The sequence below is a fragment of the Hemicordylus capensis genome, chromosome 5, assembly GCF_027244095.1.
Source record: "Hemicordylus capensis ecotype Gifberg chromosome 5, rHemCap1.1.pri, whole genome shotgun sequence".
NCBI classification, from domain to species: Eukaryota; Metazoa; Chordata; class Lepidosauria; order Squamata; family Cordylidae; genus Hemicordylus; species Hemicordylus capensis.
In genome coordinates this window covers 17,503,401-17,523,374 of record NC_069661.1, presented here as the reverse complement: position 1 = coordinate 17,523,374, position 19,974 = coordinate 17,503,401, and the positions used below count along the sequence as shown (strand labels likewise).

The 19,974-nt window shown below is 47.9% G+C and overlaps 1 protein-coding gene across 2 annotated transcripts in view; it reads left to right on the top strand.

Annotated features, from left to right (window-relative positions):
* PRKG2 (protein kinase cGMP-dependent 2) overlaps window positions 1-19,974 on the top strand; it is a 96,786-nt gene that overhangs the window by 27,795 nt on the left and 49,017 nt on the right. For both annotated transcript variants that reach the window (XM_053251223.1, XM_053251222.1), the window contains exons 3-4: window positions 11,117-11,283; window positions 14,766-14,879. In XM_053251223.1, coding sequence (XP_053107198.1) covers window positions 11,117-11,283; window positions 14,766-14,879 — 281 coding nt within the window. The remainder of the gene's footprint in view (window positions 1-11,116; window positions 11,284-14,765; window positions 14,880-19,974) is intronic.

Below are 19,974 nucleotides of genomic sequence, written 5' to 3'. Positions count from 1 at the left end.
TGGAGTAGTCCCGAAAATAGGTTCTAGCCCGTGTTCACTCGGATTCATTACGACTCTTTCTCCAGCAAAGTTCCAGGCATTGTTCTAGTTGTTTCATTGCCCTAAGCTCCTCAGAAAACCAAGTAGCAAAATGGGCTCCACCAAGCTGGAGGGGGCGTTTAGGAGTGACCGTGGCAATAGCCTGGGCCATCTCTACATTCCAGAGATTCACCAGGGCCTCGTCAGAGTCGCCAGCTCTGGATGCTGGAAACTCCCCGAGGGCTGTCTGGAAACCGAATGAATCCATAGGCTGCCAGGGCCTGACCATTCTAATTGATCCACCATCCCTGCAGATGATAGATGAAGCAGTCAAACTAAACCCGACCAGATGCTGCTGCTGTCCATGACAAGGGAGTTATCTTAAACTCCCCCACCTCCAGACCATTCATTCCCTGGTCAGCAAAAACCAGATACAAAATATGTCCTGCCCCATAGGTAGGGCCCTGATACCAGTTGAGATAGTCCCATGGTTGCCATGGTGGCCATGAAGTCCCGAATCGCCCCTCCTAGGGGCTCCCCAAGACAATAGGTCTGGGGCAACCCAATGCCACCTCAAAGACCACCCCCATCAGTTCAGGTAGGGCGACTGAAATGCAATGGGGTAGCGGGTATAACAACAGAATCCCCAGCCTGTTTGGGAGGCCCACCCTCAAGGACAAACACTCAAAATCGAGAGATTGCCTAACTGGGCAGGCTCGGGGAACCTGGAGGACAAAGCTGAGAGAGACTCAGCTTAGAACTGGAAAAGGTACAGAAGAGGGCAACCAAGATGATCAGGGGCCTAGAGCACCTTTCTTATGAGGCAAGACTACAACACTTGGGGCTTTTTAGTTTAGAAAAAAGACTACTGCGGGGAGACATGATAGAGATCTATAAAATCATGCATGGTGTGGAGAAAGTGGAGAGAGAGAAATTCTTTTCCCTCTCACACAACACTAGAACTAGGGGTCACTCCATGAAATTGATTGCCAGGAGGTCTAGGACCAACAAATGGAAGTAATTTTTCACACAATGTGTGATCCACTTGTGAACTCTCTGCCACAGGAGGTGGTGACAGCCAACAGCCTGGATGGCTTTTAAAGGGGGTTGGATGACTTCATAGAGGAGAAGTCTGTCATTGGCTACTAGTCGGAGGGCTATAGGCCACTTCCAGCCTCAAAGGCAGGATGCCTCTGAGTACCAGTTGCAGGGGAGCAACAGCAGGAGAGAGGGCACGCCCTCAACTCCTGCCTGTGGCTTCCAGCGGCATCTGGTGGGCCACTGTGCGAAACAGCATGCTGGACTAGATGGGCATTCTTGGGCCTGATCCAGCAGGGCTGTTCTTATGTTCTTAGACCACATACCAAGGCAGCGTTCTCATCCACCATCAAATCATGGATGGGAGATGATTTTACTGACCTGGCATTCAGCCCTAAACCTTGAGAGATTGTTCCCAGGGCTCCCTGGGGCTGCAGGATTGGGAAAACAGCCAGAAAAAGGAACATACCTCAATGGTCTGGTCCATTTCCCACGTGTAACATCCTGCCCAACTCCTGCTGCCATTTCTCCCTCTGCGCGCTACCTGAGAAATCACTGTCCCCAAACCCTCCCCAATCCCCCACACTCCCAGACACATCCTTCAACCCAACTGCCTCAGCTCTTATATATCCTCAGCACCAAGCCAAGACTCCCTTGATCATGCACGAAACCCCAGCCATGCAGTAAGACCCCCGCCCCATATCAAAAAATGTTCACACCAATCATGGGCCTAGTGAAACACTATAACTGGCAGTCCAAATACCACCCTCTGAGTTGAAGGAAGGGGAGATAATTTAAATAAGGCTTCCTGGATGAGGCACGCCAGTGCGAGAACCCCTCTCACCTCTCAGTCCTCACTGTGCTCTATCCCCACACCTGAAGCAATCATAGGCACCCCACAGACAACCCAGAGGGGATGGCCCCGCAGACCTTAAACAAGCCACTGACCGCCATCCTGACCACACATATCCAAATAGCCAACCCCGAGGAAAAAAGCCGCTCTGGCAGCTGATCTTAAAGTATTTCCAAACAGGCTCCTGCTGTTACACCAGGCAGCTGCTGCTGATAGATGTCTCTTAACGCTCTGTGGTAGTTCGCCCACGTTGTCAAACTTGCAGGGAATATCCAAATAATCTTCCTGCTGGCAGGGCCTCAGCCTGCTCGCCTCAAAACTGAGAGCCACAAGGACAATTGTTGGCACGTGCCTCTGGAACAAGCAGCTCTTTTCTCATAGGGTATTTAAGAGAGCACCTTCTTTGTAATGAATCCTCCTGCTGCCTATTATGATCTTCTGGAGAGGTCCAGTTAGGGTTGCCACCAGCTCGTTTGGTGGTGACTTGGGACCGGGCTTTCTCTGTGGCTGCCCCGGGGCTTGGAATAAACTCCCTGCTGAAATAAGAGCGTCTCCTTCTCTGTCTGTTTTCTGGAAGTCCCTCAAGATGCTCCTAACATGCTTTTAACTGGAATTTATTTTAATAATTTATTTTAACAACTTGCTTTATGAGATGGTTTTTATTGTGTTTTGTGGGTTTTTAATCGGTGTTTACTTTTTAAATATTGTTTTGAATTTTGTACACAGCCTAGAGATGTACATATCAGGCAGTATAAAAATATGATAAATAAATAGTCACCTGGAGAGGGGAGGAGCAGAGGTAAACAGTCAGGGTCCCACCCAGCAGAACGTCCTTTCTTCCTTCCCCTGAGTACGCACTACAAGCTCGCTTTGTCTCTCTCTCAGATTGATTATTTATTTGATTGTTTGTTTGTTTATTGAATTTATATATTGCCTAGTATAGAAATCTCTAGGCTGTGAACAGAATTAAAACATAATATAAAATATAAAACATTTAAAATTCATAAAAAGATAAAAATCATAACAGATAAAAACACATTAAAATTTAAAAATTTGGTTTCAGTTAAAAGCCTGGGAAAATAGGTACATCTTCAGGATCCTCCTAAAACAAAAAACCAGAGAAGGAGATGCTCTTATTTCAGCAGGGAATACGTTCCAAAGCCCTGGGGCAGCCACAGAGAAGGCCCGGTCCTGAGTTGCCACCATATGAGTTGGTGGCAACCATAACCAGACTTCTCCAGATGAACCTAATAGGCAACAGAGTTCATGACAGAGAAAGCGCTCTCTTAAGTACCGTTAGGTCTTTATAGGTAATAATTATTTCTTTGTATTTCGTTCGGAAACATATCGGCAGCCAGTGCAGTTCTTTTAGAATCGATATTATATGGTCCGTTCTAGTAAACCCAGAGACCAATCTGGCTGCCGCATTCTGTACCATTTGTGGTTTCTGAACTACGTACAAAGGCAGCCCCACGTAAAGTGCATTACAATAGTCAAGCCTAGAGGTTACCAGCATATCTACTGCCGTTTGAAGGTCATTTGTCTTTTCCTTAAAAAAATATCTATATAATTATTTCACTAAGCTGACCAGAAATGCGTGGGGATGTGGGGACACATGGGGATGTTTGGCGGGTGGAAATGTGGCGGTGGAGGCAGGCCCAGGCCCTGTCGCTGGGAGGGGGGGGGAGAAAGTGGCGGGGGGCAGAAGTGAGAGGTGGTGGCAGTGGTAGTGAGGAGAGGCAGCTGGGCCCAGCCCAGGCCAGCCGCAGTGAGAAGAAGCGGCAGCGGCCGATCCGGGCTGGCCGTGGTGAGGCAGCGGCTGGGCTGCCAGGAAGAGCCGGAGAGCAGCGGAGGCCCAGCGGGGCTGAGAGGAGGCGAGCAATGGAGCTGCGCCCAAGAGGAGCCTGGGTGGGCACTGGAGACACACTGCGCCCAGCCGGCGGGGAAGGGAAGTGTGCTAGCGGTGCAGACCTGGACAGAAGGTTGGCGGGAGGACAGGAGAGACTAGGGCAAAAAGTGGGGGGAAGGGGGAACTGCCAGCCCCAAAGAGTGCACAGATGCTCTGCGAGGGGTCAGCTAGTTTTCCTTTAAAACACACACACACACCAAACACCAAAATTATGCAGAAAACTATAAAGACGAATAAACAAGACTGTGAAGCCTCACAACGTTCCATAACTGCGGAAAAAAACAAAATTCTCCTGCAGTTTCCATGTGGGGCCAGTTCTAGATAGATGCCTCCCCATGTGAAAGAGAGCGAGCACGAGTAGCTCTCTTAGAGTTCATATCAGAATATTGGCCAGTTCTGTGAAAATTATTAATATTAAGATCTAATTAGATTTTCCTTGGGCAAGAAACACTTATGCAGGGTAACGTTTATGGTGCGAGCGAGCTTGTGCTGTGCAAATTTGTTTTCAGCTGACGGTTGTGACCTATTTACAGTGTGGCTTGCCAGGGAGAAACTACATGCTTAAAAGATATTATTTCAGCCTGCAAGGATGATGATTACTATGACTCTGGTCTTATTTTCCTAACCTTTTTATCATTGCCATCCTTCATTTCCAAGCTTGCTGTACAGGTAATAAAGGGAATAAATCAAGCTGCTAAATGGGAAGTGATCATTCACTCTCAGAGTACCCTCCAGAGAGCACCTCGTGAAACCTGGTTCTCTGGGACAGTTTTGCTTTGCTTTATGAATCTAAGTGAGGAGAGACCTTGGAGGCTTCCAGAGCACTGTGCTGGGATTTGCTTCGTTAGACACATCAGCCGCGCAGGCAATGATGATAGCATAGTGTTCCCCAGGCAGCGGTCGCCCTCTGAGTTAACCATGGATTTGGATCTGCTCATTTGAAAATGGATAAGATAAAGATAGTTGCTCCTCTAATAGGCTGAAGGTATTACGAACTGTGTGCCTTCATGGCCAGATGTGGCACTCCTCAACAAGAGCAAGGTGGCTTATGAGCTTGGCTATGACACTGAGTTGGGTATGACCCAACTCTGACCCGGCCGCATTTCCCTGACAAGGCCCAGCTGCAGTGTTGGGCGGGGCTCTCAGCACACTGCCTATTTAGAGCAGCCTGAAAGCTGGGTCTGTGCTGGAAACAGTGTCTATGGTGACCATCCCTAATGTGAGCAACCTTGACCTAGAAATCTGGACCTGTTTGTTGTCTGACCACGATGTGTGTTTACGCCTGATCCCGTGGAATTCCCAGTGTTGACTTCTGGCAACATTTGTGACTACTCTCCGTCTCCATTCCTGTCTGTCAGCTCTCCCTTCCTCTCTGAAAAGAGTGGTTTTCGCAGCTGCTGGGCAGTCGGCCAAGGCAGGTCATTGCAATGTCCAGTTTTTAGTTCCTTCCATGATGGACTTCAAGGCCCTGTCCAGTCCCAGACCTGCTGAGCTTCTGCAAGGTTGCTGCATCATGTGCCTTCAGATGATGCTTGGAGCAGGGGTCTTAAGCTGTGCCCCCCACGCTGCTGCTGTTGAACTACAATTCCCATCATCACCAATCACAGTGGCCAGTAGCCAGGGATCATGGGAATTGTAGAACATCTGCAAGAGGGCTGCAATTTGAGACCCCTATCTTAGAGGCAACACCATCTCAAGGCAAGGAGAGGAAGTGTGTATGTACATGCTAGAGTGCCACTGTGTCTGTCAACTTGTGGCACACCTACTGGAAAGATTGGTCACCACTGTTGTGTAGTATCATAATGGGAAAGCACAGCTTGTCATTTTAAAAAAAGGTTAAAATATTGCATGGATACAGGAACCTTGTTGCTGCGGTGCTGTAAATATGAAAACACTTCTAGATCAACTTTCAGCTAATTTGATGAAAATATTGCAGAGATCTGTAAGTCTGCCTAAAGTTAAATGGAACAATATTCCATTTTGATGGAACCATGTAACTTGATTGAAATTTCACTGCCCTGTTTTTACTTTCTTGTAATACAGTTCAAAATTCTCTTGTGAATCTCATCATGGGACAATATAATATTAATTATCTAGATTTTTAACAAGTTCTTGTAAGAACTAATATGCCTATGTTCCTTTCAATATAATTTTAATTGATAACTACCATCCTCACAAGTTAGCCCACTTCATCCTTAATTGTTCACATGTCCGCCATCTTAAATTTGGGTGGATGTCATAATTACAAACTATACTGTTGCGTAACAAACTATGGGACAAACTATGTGTCCCAACACCTGTAGCAAATCTGGTTCAAATCGGTTAGGCAGTTCACAAGTTAGCCTACTTGAACCTCAAACGTTTATGCATCTGGCATCTTGAATCAGGGTGGATGACATCCTCACAAACTATGCTCTTGAGGTGTCCCTATGTGGCCCTACAACTGTACCCAAATTGGTTCATATTGGTTCAGGCATTGCGAAGTTGGTAGTGGGGGACGGACGGACTCTCTCTCTCTGTGTGTGTGTGTGTGTGCTGGTGATCTCATAAACTTACTTTCCTTAAGGAAAGTAGGCTAAAAATTACATTCACAATAGTTTAATTTCCCCCACCACTACTTCCCTCCCCATCTGGTTCTATAGTCCTTGCCACTTGGTCCCTGATGTCCCTTGGGTCTTCTTCAAGCAGTTCCTCTTTTAACTATGGTGTCTCTCATCAAATCCCTCCAGAATTCTGCATTTTGAGGTGCATAGCAATTCTGGGATTATCTTTGCTCTATATTTCAGTCTTGTGCCCTAAATAGAGGGCAGGGTGGAATTCAGAGAGTAGCTTGCAGGCAAACATGATGCTATCTTTGGGGGATGGCTCTAATGATTGCCACCTTGAATCGCTGAATCTCGGCCTGCTCGCTGAAATTGTCATCTTGCTGTGGAGGAATTCGCTACACTTGGCATTCACATTTGATTTTCCCATCTGTACTTCTGAGCTCCTTGTCTCTGCTTCAGGTTATCTCCTCTGTCATTCTCTTATTCCCCTTCTAGCTTCCATCTTCTTGTGCAGAGTAGAATGGCTTTTCCATTCTCCTTCTGCTCCTGGAAGGTTCTGGGGTATGTCTGTGTTTTAAAAGGGTCTCCAGTACTCAGCCTACCAGTGGTCCCTCTAATTTTTCTCATCTCTGTGCGGAATGAGTTTTGTTCTGGGTGGCAGTATCAAGGCAGCATGTCCGCACGTGCATTCAGAATGGGGCCTCCCTGATTCGACCTGAGAGGGATCTAAAACTAACTGAGCGGGCATCAAAAAACTTGTGAGTGTGCGCACATGCACAAGCCTTAGAGGGAACAATGCAGCCTACACACCTCACGCTGCACCACCACCTCCCTGGATCCTCAGCGAGGCTAATAGGCTGAGCTATATGGGCACCCTTTTCTCTGCAAGGCCAGCTCTGCTCCCTTGGATCTTCTTTCGCTGGCCTCAGTCTTGCCATTTTGGACTGTGCCCTTTCCTCAGCAGCCAGCAACTTGTGGAAGACTGGTAGCATCTGCATGCACTTCTGCATGCACAAGATGGGTCCCTGGTTTTGGCTGATTTACCCTGTCCATTGCAGTCCTCCAGACCTCAGGCCTGCTGTGCTGCCAGACCCCCTGACCCTTAAGAGTGGATGTTCAGGAGTACAGACGACAGTGACAAAGAAAGTGCAGGAAAGCACCATTGCAAGAGCAGAATGCCACATGTGCTTTTCTGAATGCATCCAACACATTGAGGTGATTCTCACTATCACCATGGGAAGGCTGCTCTTAACCTACACCCCCCCCCCCGACAACCAAACAGTCCATCAACATGCCTCCCAAGCACCCACATGGGCAGCTCTGCTCCGTGCAGCTTCATGAGGCATGTAGTAGGGCAGAGGGATCCGGGGCTGGAACTTGTTGTTCTGGCCTCAGGATATCACACAATGCAATGTGTGCCCGTCTCTGTGTCTCCTCGGGCTGAATTCAGCCCGAGGAGACCCACGATACCTGGGAGCCGGGGTAAGTGTGCAAGTGCACCTTTAGCCTCAGCTAACAGCTGGGTTCCTTAAGAGGGTTAGGCAGGCAGGGAGCAGAGGGATCCTCAAGGCCCCTGCTGCTTCTCCCAGCCAGCCTAACCCCGGCTGGGTTAGGCTGGTTGTGAGAACAGCCTCATTGTGTTGAACAGCTTCCAATGATTGAAGTTCCTCTCCCCCCACCCCTTGCAGATCCCTTCTCAGACTTTTTCTACACTGATTGCCTTTGACGACCCTCACTGTGAGAGGAGGTTCCTTTGTCACACAGGTCTCCAACCTTGGATCCACCACTGTTGTTGAACTATAACACTCCTCATCCTCAGCCGCAATGGGCTTTGACTTGTGATTGGGGATGATGGGGGGGACCCAAGATTGGGGCCTCTTCTCCATCCTGTTCTTGCTGCTTCTTTATCAAGCTCTGGGCTTTCTCGTTCCCTTTGTCCTGTCCATATCCCAAAATTCCTGGGAAGCCTTCATGAAGGCTTGGGCTTAACCCCTGGGCCTTCGTCTCAAATCAAAATGAAGCCCATCTTCTGCATTGGCTCAAGTTCATCCCTTGTTACTCTCACCTCTTCCATCTCTCCTGTCTTTGTTTGTGGTCTCCCCCCCCCCCGCCCCCACCTGTTGTCTCCCTGAATGTCAAAATCTAAATTGTAAGTTCCTTAAGACATAGACCTATCTCCCTTTTTTTGGTCCCTTTTGTTACTCTGTAAAATGCCATATATGTTAGGAACATAGGAAGCTGCCATATAGAGATCCAGTGTGGTGTAGTGGTTAGAGTGCTGGACTAGGACCGGGGAGACCCGAGTTCAAATCCCCATTCAGCCATGATACTAGTTGGGTGACTCTGGGCCAGTCACTTCTCTCTCAGCCTAACCTACTTCACAGGGTTATTGTGAGGAGAAACTTAAGTATGTAGTACACCACTCTGGGCTCCTTGAAGGAAGAGCAGGATATAAAATGTAAAATAATACTGTAATAATGATGATGATACTGAGTCAGACCATTGGTCTATCTAGTTCAGTATTGTCTTCACAGACTGGCAGCGGCTTCTCCAAGGTTGCAGGCAGGAATCTCTCTCAGTCCTATCTTGGAGAAGCCAGGGAGGAAACTTGGAACCTTCTGCTCTTCCCAGAGCGGCTTCATCCCCTGAGGGGAATATCTTGCAGTGCTCACACATCAAGTCTCCCATTCATATGCAACCAGGGCAGACCCTGCTTAGCTAAGGGGACAAGTCATGGTTGCTACCACAAGACTATAACCCTCTGGACAAGGATCATATAATTTTATGTTTTGCACTGCAGATATATACTGTAGGAGTAAATAAATACATTGTTAATGCAGTTTCATGCATATACCTATTGGTAACCTCCAGGTTTGACTACTGTAACACACTCCACATGGAGCTGCCTTTGTACATAGTCCAGAAGTTACTGTTGGTGAAGCATGTGGCAGCCAGACTGGTCTCCAGGATAACCTGAAGAGACCATGTAACACCAATCTTAAAAGAACTGCATTGGCTGCCAGTATGCTTCTGAGTGAAATACAAAGTGCTGGTTATTACCTATAAAGCCATCAACAACTCGGGTCCAGGTGCCTCCTTTGTCATGAGCCCTGCCGCCTATTAAGATAATCTGGGGAGGCCTGATTATGGCTTCCACCCGTTTTTTTGGTGGCTGCTCAAGACCGGGCTTTCTCTGTGGCTGCTCCGGGGCTCTGGAATACACTCCCTGTTAAAATCAGAGTTTCTCCAGCTAACTGGGCAAAGAGGCACCTTTTACCGTGGTGATTCTCTTTATTTAGCAGGGGGAGAGTAACTGGCCCTATCCACCCCCAGCACAGTAGCTCCAGTGACTGTTGTTGGTGTGTGTCTAATGTTTCTTTTTAGAATGTGAGCCCTTTGGGGACAGGGAGCCATCTTATTTGTTTGTTATCTCTCTTTGTAAACTGCCCTGAGCCATTTTTGGAAGGGCGGTATAGAAATCAAATTCATCATCATCATCATCATCATCATCATCATCATCATCATCATCATCATCTCTAGCTGTTTTTTTAAAAGACACTTAGGACGGACCTGTTTTCTCAGGATGTTAATTAATTTTCTGTCATTGTTTTAATCATTTTATCCTGTTTTATATTGTATTTTAACTTATATATATACCGCCTACGGATGCACATTCCAGGTGGTATAGAAATATGGTAGGTAAGTAAGTAAATAAAATGTGAATGGCTCAAAAGTACAATAAAGTCTATGATAAATCCATGACTTTTCAAAATTCCAGTGCGATGCTTCACCCAAATCTCTGGCAAGACAAGCCCACAAACCCCTACCTCTGGGAATCCGGGGAGAGGGCACAGGGCTGGTGGGGGCCAGATCGGCAACAGGGGCTCTCGGCCCAGCAGCCGCGATGGAGGAGGGACCAAACATGGCCGGCGAGACTTGCTCGGTCTTGCGGGAGCAGGAGGTCTCGTGAGTTGGGACTTTGGGCTCTCACGAGACTTGCGACAAGTGCCAACTAGTATTTAAATCTCCTGCCGATGATGAGAGGGGGCCGGAGGAGGGAGGAGGAGGAGGAGGCTCTTCCGGGCAATTGACTGGGCAGCCCTCAGTAGAGCTTGACCTGGAAGAAGGTGGGGCCCCCAGCACTGCTTGAAACCACCCCACTCCATGCATTGCCTCCGTGCCCCAGCTGAGGGGGCCTTGAGGAGGAGATGCCCCTGGCCAGACCAGAAGGAGAGGGCTCACGTCCAGCTGTCGGGAACCCTTTCCACATTGGCATGCTGCAGAGGATTCTGGGAAATGTTGCACTTTCAACTTGTGCGGGATGCTGACCAGGTGTTTTTGACTCAACTGTTGGTTTGCGTCACTGGAAAGAGCACCCTGAATCGTATTCCCCTATGGCTGTGCGTTGCAGAGAAAGGTTTGATCATGACCAGCAAGCTGTCTGTCAGGGAATTTTAACCACCGCTGCCATTAATCTCATTGTGGAATCCTGGATAAGCTCCTGTGGAACCCCCAGGCATACTTGGAAAACACAGGGGGAAAGCAGCAGGTGATGAGGGACAGGGCCATATGCCAAACACTTTAGGTTGCAGCTGAAAAGGTAAATTACCTTCGTGGGCACTAGACTGTGAATACCATGATAGAGGAATATTTGCTGCATAAAGCAATTCATTTATGTGTTACAAATGAATCTGACTTGGCTTCTCTCCACTCCCCCCCCCCACTCTCTCTCTTTGGTTTTCCGAATACAAGTGAGAAAAAGCTCATCACGGATGCCCTGAGCAGAAACCAGTTTCTGAAGAGGCTGGATCCACAGCAAATCAGAGATATGGTAGAATGTATGTACGGAAGAACATACCAGCAAGGGAGCTATATAATCAAACAAGGGGAGCCTGGCAACCATATATTTGTACTGGCAGGTTAGTAACCACTTAAATAACGTTCAAAATAATTGCACTGCTGAGGCTTAGTTTTTGTTGGATGAGCCACGCTGGATCAGAGCAAGACGGGTCCAACTAGCATCATGTTCCCAGCAGTAGTCAGCCGGTGGAGTCAGACTATTGGTCCGTCTAGCTCAGTACAGTTTGATCTGGTTGGCAGAGGCTCTCCAGCGTTTCTACCTGGAGATGCCAGGAACTGAACCTGCGACCTCCGGCGTGCCAAGCAGATGCTCTACCACTGAGCTACGTCCCAGTCCCCTAGCTATGAGAAAAATTACTCAAAGTAGTCTTATTGAAACTACAAGACAAGAGGAGCCTGCTCTACTTGCTTCTGAGACTACGTTTTGTCTGCATAGATTGCCCCACATTTAGCAACATGGGAAGCTGCCTTATACCGAGTCAGACCATTGGTCCGTCTAGCTCAGTATTGTCTACCCTGACTGGAAGCAGCTCTCCCAGGTTTCTGAGAGGGGTCTTTCCCAGTTCTGCCTGAAGCTGCTGCCAGGGATTGAACCTGGGATCTTCTGCTTGCAAAGCTACAGCTCTGAGCTACAGCTTAGTAGCTTCTACCACTGAGCGACAGCCCTATCTCTGTCTATCTATTTATTTATTATTGAATGTATATACCGCCTAATATTGAAATCTCTAGGCGGTATACAGAATTAAAACATAATATAGAATATAAAACCTTTAAAATTCATAAAAAGATAAACAAATCACAATAGATAAAAACACATTAGAATTAAAAAAATTAAAACTTGAGATGGGCAGCTGCTTAAGTCACCCAGTGGGGATTTGAACCCTTGCAGATCCATTGGAAGCAACTGGCCAAACTGGCATCAATAACAATCCCTATTGTGCTATCTCCTGTGTTAAATTGGTATTTTCCAGCCCTGCATGGAGATGCTGCCAGGGATTGAACCTGGGACATTCTGCATGCAGATCAGAAGTTCTTCCACTGAACTGTGGTCCTGCTTAGCTGTCCTGGTTAATGTTTGTTGTAGGTGCATCAAAACATTATTTATGACTGTATAGAAAATCATTTAGTACTTCTAGAAGCATTGTATATTGTGCTCTAAGTACCCCTCAACATAAAGCATAACATTTAAGTGCCTTTTTGCCTTCTTCGTCCACTGCAATATCCCTGTGGCATAGGCTGTTGTGATAATTATTTTATAAATGGACAGCTGGATACCCCACCTATTCTCTTCCCAGAAACACACACAAGCAAGTTGTGATGGAGATAGCAGCAGCTGCAGGGGGCCCAATAGAACAAGATAGTTATCATGTCCCTCCACCCCAGATCTGTTTGGGGTAAACAGGCAGGAGCTATATCCACCACGCCTTGCCCATGAGCTTCTTGCTGGAGACCTGTGTCTGGACATCAAGCTGCCCATTGTTGGAGGCAGAGTGGTAGGCTAGGCAGTAGTGGCCCGTACAAGCAAGCTGGAGGGGTGGGAAACGAGCCCCAGCTGTTTAGGTGCCAGCAGCCACTCTCTTGCTGCCTTCAAACCCCGCCTTGGCTGTAATTGAGCTGTGTGGGCTGGCCATTCATCTGGTAGGAAAGGAAATCCTGGCCCTGGTCGTTTGCTGAGTGGCTTCGGCAGGGGCGTAGCTATAATTGAACGAAAGGGTTCAAAGAACATGGGCCCCCAGCTCCTGAGGGCCCTCCAGATCCCTCCCTCCCTATTTTCTTCATTGCCTCCCTCACCCTGGGGGGCTGCCCAAGAGAGGGATGAACACGGGCCCCCTCTCCCCTAGCTACGCCCCTGGGCTTCGGAGAGGTGAAAGGGGGATCCCCATAATGCACCGTGCACTCGTGCTGTGCATCATAGGAGCCCGGGTGGCGGGGCAGGGTGATGCATCTGGCACGCCGACCCTCGGAGTTACCGGCAGCAGCTGGTAATCATCTGGGTGGGTGATCCGCCTGCCCAAAGAGGCGAACCGGATCATCTGCGGGGAGGTCAGCTTTTTAAGGTTTCCTCACAGCTAGCCCTCTTGCTCTTTCTCGTTGCTTGTGAGAAAGGGCTCACTGAGTGTTGAATTCCAAAATCAAACACACATGCCTGATTTAGTTCGGCTGAGGGTTAACCTAAACACGACAGTAGCAGCCATATTTATTTAATCACAGGTTGTCGTCCCCCCGCATTTGTGAATGGTACAGACATGCTTAAATGTCTGTACCATGTGCTTAAATAAATATAGTAGGGATGTGCACAAACCTGTTCGGAGGTCCTTTTACGGGCCTCCGAACAGGTTTGAACAGCTGGTGGTTTGGCCGGTTCAAAGGTAGGGGGACACTTTTAAAGGCAGAGGAGGGTGCACTTACCACCCCCGCCACGTTTCCCTCACCGGTGCTCTCTTAAAAACCGGTCCAGTGGGGGCAGCAGCGTACCTCCCTGCTGCCCCGTTCTCTCCTCATTCCGGAAGTGACTGGAAGTATCCCACATGCGAGCAAATGCGGCATGCACGTGGTCCTCCTATATAAATATTTGTGTAGTAGTAGATTGCCTGATTTTTCAGTGGCATATAATGTGGAAGTGACTGTCTCCTCCTTTCCATAAGAACCCCTCTTTCCACTGCCACCCCCACCCACATGCTTGTTGATATCTGTGGAGAGGATGAGGGAGGCTTTATTAAAGAGTCCTGGTCAGAACCAGTCAGAATATTGGCTGGATTAAGTGGAGCTTTTTCTGTGACTTCCATGAACCTGTGAAATGCCCTGTCAAGGGATCTGCATAAATCTGAACACTGGAAGCTGCCTTCTACTGAGTCAGAGACCATTGGTCCATCTAGCTCAGTATTATCTACGCCAGGGTGGGTAACAGGGTAGATCCCAACCTGTGATATTCCAGATGTTGCTGAACTATAATTCCCATCACCCCCAGCTTCAACGTTGTGGCTGGGGATGATGGTAATGGTAGTTCTGCAACATCTGGTGTAATACATGTTGGGAACCCATGATCTACACTGACTGGCAGTGGAATTGTGCAAAGCTTGCCTGCTTACACCAGGCTTTTGGAGATTGAGGTTGTGGACTCAGATCAAGGTACTGTTGCTTGTTCTACTCTAACCCCGCCAAAAACTGCCTCCTGGAAAACAAGGTCCCCTCATGCAGGTAGAATCAGTTTGGACCAAGTGGGTGTCACTTCACACAAATGGCGAGCTGCGTCGCTTGGCATCAGTGCAGTCGGCTCCCTGGCCGTCACCCTGCTGTAAATGTGACATGAACTGGACACAGATCAAGTGCAGACAGTGGTGTGTTGCATCTCTGTTGGGGATCAATAGCATATTTGGGACACAAATCCATGTGCACCAAATCCAGCATGAGCATCCTTCCTTCATGGAAGTCTAAGCAGAGCTTTGCTTTGCTTTGCTGAAGCAAGGCTGTGTGTGTATGTGTGTGTGTGTGTATTTCTGTACTGTAAACAAATAGCATTTTTTGGGTGCCTTTTTCACAGAGGGCAGGTTGGAGGTCTTTCAGCAGAACAAACTGCTCTCGTCAATTCCTGTATGGACAGCATTTGGGGAGCTGGCAATTTTGTACAACTGTACAAGGACAGCCTCTGTTAAAGGTGGGTACCATTATCTCTCTCTGAATGTTAGCAAAATGGGAGAACAATGAGAGTTTTAGGGGGCACTGTCAACTGTGTTGAGACTAAAGGGAAGAAACACTGGCTCTGTGACATATAATTTAATTGGTCGCCGCCCCCCTTTCTGGTCAGTTGACTGTAATAAAAGATTAATTGATTTGGCTGATTGATTGGTTGGTTGATTGATGAAGCACTGCCTAATGCATGCATGGGCCATTTGAGGATCTTTTGAAGAATACCTTGTACTTTAGATCACCCTTGGAAGTCATAGAGACTCTAGCTCAGGGCTGCTCAACTTCGGCCCTCCTGCAGATGTTGGCCCACAGTTCCCATAATTCCTGGCTAGTGACTGCTGTGGCGGGGGATTATGGGAGCAGTGGTCTTTCTAATTTTTTTCCATCTCTGTGTGGAATGAGTTTTGTTCTGGGGGGCAGTATCAAGGTAGTGCGCGCGCACCTGCATTCAGAATGGGGCCTTCCTGATTCAACCTGAGCAGGATCTAAAATGAACTGAGTGGACATCCAAAAATGTGTGAGCGCCTTAGAGGGAACAGTGTATGGGAGTTGTCTAAAAAAAACTGGGGGGCCAAAATTGAGCAGGCCAGCTCGAGCCCTATTCACACACATGGATCTATTACATACACACGGATCTGTACACACGTACAGTTATTCACACACTATGCTGAATGCACAGTATTCTTCCTGTAAGTACCCTGCATTTGAGGGGGCTGTATCCAGGTTCACTTTTAAAATGAATACAGGTACAGTCATTCACACAAAAGCACATATGTGTGTACAGACACCTGAACACTGCTCCCCTGCTAACTGGGCAAAGAGGCACCTTTTACCGTGGTGATTCTCTTTATTTAGCAGGGGGAGAGTAACTGGCCCTAAGAACCCCCAGCTCAGTACCTCCAGTGACTGTTGCTGGTGTGTATCTTTTGTTTTTTAGAATGTGAGCCCTTTGGGGACAGGGAGCCATCTTATTTATTTATTATTTCTCTGTGTGAACCGCCCTGAGCCATTTTTGGAAGGGCGGTATAGAAATCGAATTAATAACAACAACAACAACAACAACACAGGTGCAACATAATGAGGCTGTTTTCACCAGCAGCCGAGCCTGCTCTTGTGGTGCGCCAGGATCTTCACAGATCCCATTGCTCCCACCCAGCCCAACCCTGCTCCTAAGCCCGGCTCTTAGCCAAGGTTAAGGGAGCAAGCACTCCCTTCATCTGTCTGCCCTGCTCCTCAGGATCCACATAGCCCGAGGAGACACCGCGATGGGGGGATCCCCCAAGGCATCGTGCTCATCACGTGGTGCCTTGTGGGATATCTGGAAGGCCAGGAAAATAAGTCCTGGCCTCTGTTGATCCACACTGCTCCCGGCTCATGTGCTGAAGGATTGATCATCTGGGGCAAGGTAGGTTGGACCCTGTCTCCCCCCCATCCTCCTGCCCACTCGGTTGTGTGAATAGCCCCACTGTCTGAATAGGGTTTCTGAAGCACTGAAGTGCTCCGCCTCTGACCACTGTAAAGCCCTTGGACAAGCTCTTCGAAGTCAGTGGCCCAGTGAAGTAACAGAGCTGGAATGGCAGTCCATTGGTGGAAGCACAAAACAGGTTCCTTGAGAACAGGCAGATGGACAGGCATAGGAGGTGGCAGGTAGGCAAGGCTCTGGTTGGAGCGGAGGATAATCCACGTGGTTTTCCTTGGCAATACATTCCTCCTGGTGAAGAACAGCAGCAAGCCCTGGAGGTGTGATAGGAAGAATTGAGAAGTGGTTGGTGCGCCATGATCACCGGATTTCCTCACTACATGGATTCTGTCAGAAGTTCCTGGTAGCTGTTCTGAAGTATTGGCAGCTTCCTCCTCTGGGCAGTTGTTTGGGACACTGAATAAGGGGCTTGTTCGAGAACTCCTGGCTCAAGTCCTATAGCGCCCGGCACCCCAGACTAAATGTATTCATCTGCCGAGCGCAGTTCCTGAGCCTCCATTGGAAATGTGGGCTTTCAGGGAGTTTTTGAAGGCCGATCAGATGCAATTCATATTCAGAGTAGCAGAACGGAATGATTCCTGCTAATCTCCTACAGGAGTCTGTGCCATGCAGATTAGTTTACCTTCTGCAACCACTCCCCCCCCCCTCCACTGAATGTTCTTGGTTTGTCAGCGGGTTTTCTGCTCCAAGTCAGGTTTGAGAATTTTTCAGTGCATATTAATTTGCAGGCTCTGTCAGTCTTGCTGCTTAACATCCTAATTTAGATGTTAAATCCCAGCAAGTTCAAAGACTTCAGATGGGATTTTCTTGGGTACAAGTGTGTTCACAGGATAGCAGCCTGTTAACTACACTTATACATGTACTTATATATGTCGCGTACACCTCTATGACAAAATTTCTCTCTTTTTCTCTCTGAGGCCTGAATTATACATGCCAGTAGAATGGACTACAGCATATTAGACTGCAGGTGGCGAGTCATATTTTTGAATGCTCCGTGATATTAGAAATTCCTGCAGATAGGAAACCAGCACAGTAGGCAATGGGCTAAGTGAAGCAATGGGCTAGCAAATAATCTTTCTCCCTGCTGTGCTAACTTTCTACCTGCAGGGAGTTTCTTACAAGGCACAGCATTCAAAAGTGGTATCTCCCACCGATAGTCTGAAATGGTTCGGTCTGTTCTACAGCCGTGCTCTGCCACAAGTCTAGATCCTGTCCGAAGGTGGAACTTGGAGTTACAGGAGATATGAAACTGCACCTCTGCTCAGTGTCTGTTCACTTCTGATTCCTTGCAACACATGACATTATGTCACTGTGCTTGGATCTCTCTACCTTGCCTCATTGGCTGTCGGGGGCAGGGAAATGCACTGACGTTGTTCTTATGATGATCACTAAGGTAAGAGAGGCCTTCAACCTTAGTTTGGGAGCTGTGTTCATTCCTGATTGGCCATTGTGAGAATTCTGCAAGCAAGATAGGAGGAAGGAAACATGCTCATCTGCAAGCTGGGTACGGACAGGGGAGGCATGGGGAATGCTTTCCCTCCATCTTCATGCTAAAGCTGGGTGAAAGTTTTGGACTCGTGGCTACCACCAACATCCTCCATACCTAACTCACAGATAAGCATTTCCCCCTCCTCCTGCCTTGCTTATAGAATTCTCAAAATGGCCAATCGGGAACATGCACCGCCCCCGAACTCGGACTGGAAGCTTCTCCCACTCTAGTGATCATCATGAGAACAACCTCTGTGTGCTGTGTTGGAGTAGATATTACGACGAGGGAGCAAAGAGATACAGAGCAGTATCAAGTGTTGATATCCTGCACAGTGTAATGCAGGCAGCAGTTCAGAACCACCTGTGCTGTTGCAGCTCAGCTGCTTCTATCTAAAAAGGCACAATTGCAGCTGTGCTACTCTAGGTTCATTGGAATTCGTGGATCTCATGTTGCGCAACCATGATTGTGCAATTTTCAGTCGCAGAAGAACTGAGCTGTTCTGTATGGGCATCCACAGCTGCGCAGGAGGTTCTGAACTGCCCGTGTTATGCTGCGCAACATATCAGCCAGAGTCTCTTTTGTAATGTATAGTGCTTCCCTGAGAGAAGCTTTGTCACTCCAGAAAATCAAATTGTCAGTCCAGAAAAGAAAATCTCCCTAAGGAACTGGATAGTCTCCAAATGCTGTTAACAACCCTGCGGGTTCTCCACACTGCTGTGGCAAGCCACACTCTCTGCAGAAAACAGCTTTAGCTCACCAGTTGTAACAGAAAGGTATTTATTACTGATTGGCATTGCTGATCAAATCCTGTGAAAAGGGTTTTGATTGAAATGCATATCTAAAATACCAGAATGTGGTCTGGGTCATGTGATCATTCTGGAGGACGATTCGAAGTTGTAAAATACATGATAAGGCTTTGCCAAACGTGCTGATAACAGAGATTTTTATTTCATTTTAATTCTGCCCCTTTCTAAAGAGCGCAGGGTTGAACATGCAGAGTTAGCTTTCCCTCCTCCTTCCTTCCCAGCAACCCTTTAAGGTAGGTTAGACTGAGGCATAGTGACTGGCTAAAGGTTGCCTGCTTGAGGGTGCTTGCTGAGTGGGGAACCCGAACTCTTTCCAGTTCAAGTCTAACCACTACTCTGTGCTGCTAAAAGTCTTGAATGTCACTAGTAGTGCACTGCAGTTATATCCTGTGGACATTCCAGATGCTATCTCTGGGGCTATCCTTTCGTGAGGCAAAGTGAGGCAGTTTTCTCAGTCGTCAGGTTATCGGAGCACCAACTGGACAGCAAAATGCTCCCAACCGCAGCCATTGGAGCAGTTATTTGGGGCCGATGTGACCCTTGCAAACTTTGCAAGGAGCACAGGAGATGAGAGAAGACTGCTTTCCTCTAGGCAAGAAGCAGAAGGGGAAAAGATGAGGCTGCCGGCAACCATCCCTCCTCTCTGCCCATTTGCCACTTTCAGAATCTGCAGGGACTTGTTTAAAAAAGGTGGCTGCCCTCCCTTGCATGAGCATGGGGCAAGGCTGTATTTGGCACCTCACCTCAGGCAGTACAATACCTTAGGCCACCCTGGAACATAGGAAGCTGCCTTATACTGAGTCAGACCATTGGTCCAGCTAGCTCAGTGTAGCCTACATTGACTGGCAGTGCTTCTCCAAGGTTCCAGGCAGGAGTCTCACCCAGCCCTACCTGAGGATGCCAGGGAATTAACTTGGGATCATCTGCATGTAAGCATACTGATGCTCTTCCACTGAGCTATGGTGCCAGCCCTAAGGGGAATATCTTACCACGGCCGCATGTAGTCATCCATCCGGATGCAAACCAAGGTGAGTCCTGCTTAGCAAAGGGGTCAATTCATGCTAATTATCCCACACTCTCTTTCAGTGGGTAAGGAATTGTTCAGAATGCTGCACTGAGCATGGAAGCCAGACAGTTTTCCTCCATGTTTTTTGTTCCATCAGAAAGCTTTGAACTATTGTTAGATATTTCTCCCAAAATGCTGGAGGTAACTTAATTTATTTATTAATATATGAGCTACCTTCTGATGAAAATTGCCCGAGGTAGTGTACAAGATAAAAATAACCGA